Source organism: Ailuropoda melanoleuca, unplaced genomic scaffold (genome assembly GCF_002007445.2).
Source record: "Ailuropoda melanoleuca isolate Jingjing unplaced genomic scaffold, ASM200744v2 unplaced-scaffold32722, whole genome shotgun sequence".
NCBI classification, from domain to species: Eukaryota; Metazoa; Chordata; class Mammalia; order Carnivora; family Ursidae; genus Ailuropoda; species Ailuropoda melanoleuca.
The window spans coordinates 1-1990 of NW_023203529.1; the positions used below are offsets into that span (position 1 = coordinate 1).

A 1990-nucleotide genomic window follows, 5' to 3' on the forward strand; every position below is an offset into this window, starting at 1 on the left:
ATTGATTCTCTTCAAATAGAGCCAGCTCAATCAGACATCCTGTTAGTACTTAGCAAATCACATGGTATAAATGCTGGGGAAGAAAGGAGAACGGTGTGCCAAACCCCCAGGCCCATGTTCACTGGCAGAGAATAATTTCTCACCTATCACCCTTCATAGCCACACATGTTTTCCCCCCAGCAGTAGACAACAGCTGATTGTCTTTGCTCATCTGTTATTAGAATAAAGACAATGTTGATTCTCCATTTAGAATACATGGAGAATTCTATTAATTGCATAGGAATCCAGGAATGTTCAAACTCCATTCTGCACCATTTATTCTTAGAGAGATTTTCTTTATCTCAGGATGACCAATATCAAAGCCAGCAGAAAACCCTGAACTCTAAATTGGCAAAGGCCATTTTTAGAAGGCAGAAACCTTTCAAAGTTGGGTTTGTGTGTGGGTGAGGTGTGGGTGAGTGTGTGTGTGTTTTGTTTTTCAGTTTTGATTCAGTTATTTCTGGCTTTCAACTTAGAGGCCCTTTGCATGACAAGAGTTTTCTTATCAAGCCACTCTTCATAATTTCATTTATGACAGATACTACAGATTCCAGCTGAGGAGATTACAGTCATGCTTCAGGCCCAAGCTATGCTTGATTGTAGTGGACAGAGGTTAAGAAAAAATTGCTATTTCTGTCATTATCTTGCCTCCTGGCAAGTCAATTCTATCAGACGTCTATCCTTCTCACTTCTCATCCAGGCGGCAATAAAGGTACATCGCCACAGTCATTGCTGCTATCTCCAGGGCACAGATCCCAGCAGCAACTCCACCTACTACGCCAGCATTCTTACGGATTTCAGTCAGTATCTGATGGAAGCAGCCGTTTACTGCACTGATTTCAGCCACACTTTCATTGCAAGGAGCCTGAGAGACACAGCAATATTCTGGATACTCATTGTATTTCTTGACATAAAAGGAGTCATTAAAGTCCGTGAAATTCAACATACCGCAGCATTTCAGTTCCTTCATTGTGGTATTCCATACTTCAGTAATGTCTTTAGATTTCCCATACTCATTCTTCAATACTTGTGTCACTGTTCCTTGCAATATTGTCTCTGCNGCTGAGGAGATTACAGTCATGCTTCAGGCCCAAGCTATGCTTGATTGTAGTGGACAGAGGTTAAGAAAAAATTGCTATTTCTGTCATTATCTTGCCTCCTGGCAAGTCAATTCTATCAGACGTCTATCCTTCTCACTTCTCATCCAGGCGGCAATAAAGGTACATCGCCACAGTCATTGCTGCTATCTCCAGGGCACAGATCCCAGCAGCAACTCCACCTACTACGCCAGCATTCTTACGGATTTCAGTCAGTATCTGATGGAAGCAGCCGTTTACTGCACTGATTTCAGCCACACTTTCATTGCAAGGAGCCTGAGAGACACAGCAATATTCTGGATACTCATTGTATTTCTTGACATAAAAGGAGTCATTAAAGTCCGTGAAATTCAACATACCGCAGCATTTCAGTTCCTTCATTGTGGTATTCCATACTTCAGTAATGTCTTTAGATTTCCCATACTCATTCTTCAATACTTGTGTCACTGTTCCTTGCAATATTGTCTCTGCAAGTGTTGTGTAGACCAAGGCCACTACTGCACCAGCAACTTCAACTATAAAGATGATCAGGATAATGGTAAAGAACATGATCAGAAGGCACTTGCTCTCTTTCTGAGCTCCACAGCATCCCAGGAAGCCCAGCACAAACAGGACGCTTCCAAGGGCAATGAGAAGGTAGCCCACATTCACAAATTGTAAGACGTTAGCGGACAAAGTACCAAATATTTGGAGGAAGGATTTACTGTCGACACTGACCCAGATCCCAATGCCCAGCAGTGTAGCTCCACCAAGAACTATGGCCAGGTTAAACAAAATCATCATGACCTTCAGGAATGTAAAGCAGCTCATTTTGATAGCTTTAAGGGCACCAACTAAAGCCAAAATCAACTTAA

General features: G+C 42.2%; 1 protein-coding gene across 1 annotated transcript; it reads right to left on the reverse strand.

Moving 5' to 3' along the window:
- Positions 1 to 1232: 1232 nt before the first annotated feature.
- Positions 1233 to 1946, reverse strand: LOC117798667 (tetraspanin-1-like). The gene has a single exon (XM_034651127.1). It carries the CDS (start codon positions 1944 to 1946, stop codon positions 1233 to 1235), a length of 714 nt encoding a protein of 237 aa, XP_034507018.1.
- Positions 1947 to 1990: the final 44 nt, after the last annotated feature.

Coding starts and splice junctions, on each gene's coding strand:
- LOC117798667 (XM_034651127.1), bottom strand. CDS start 1,946: ATGAGCTGCTTTACATTCCTGAAGGTCATGATGATTTTGTTTAACCTG.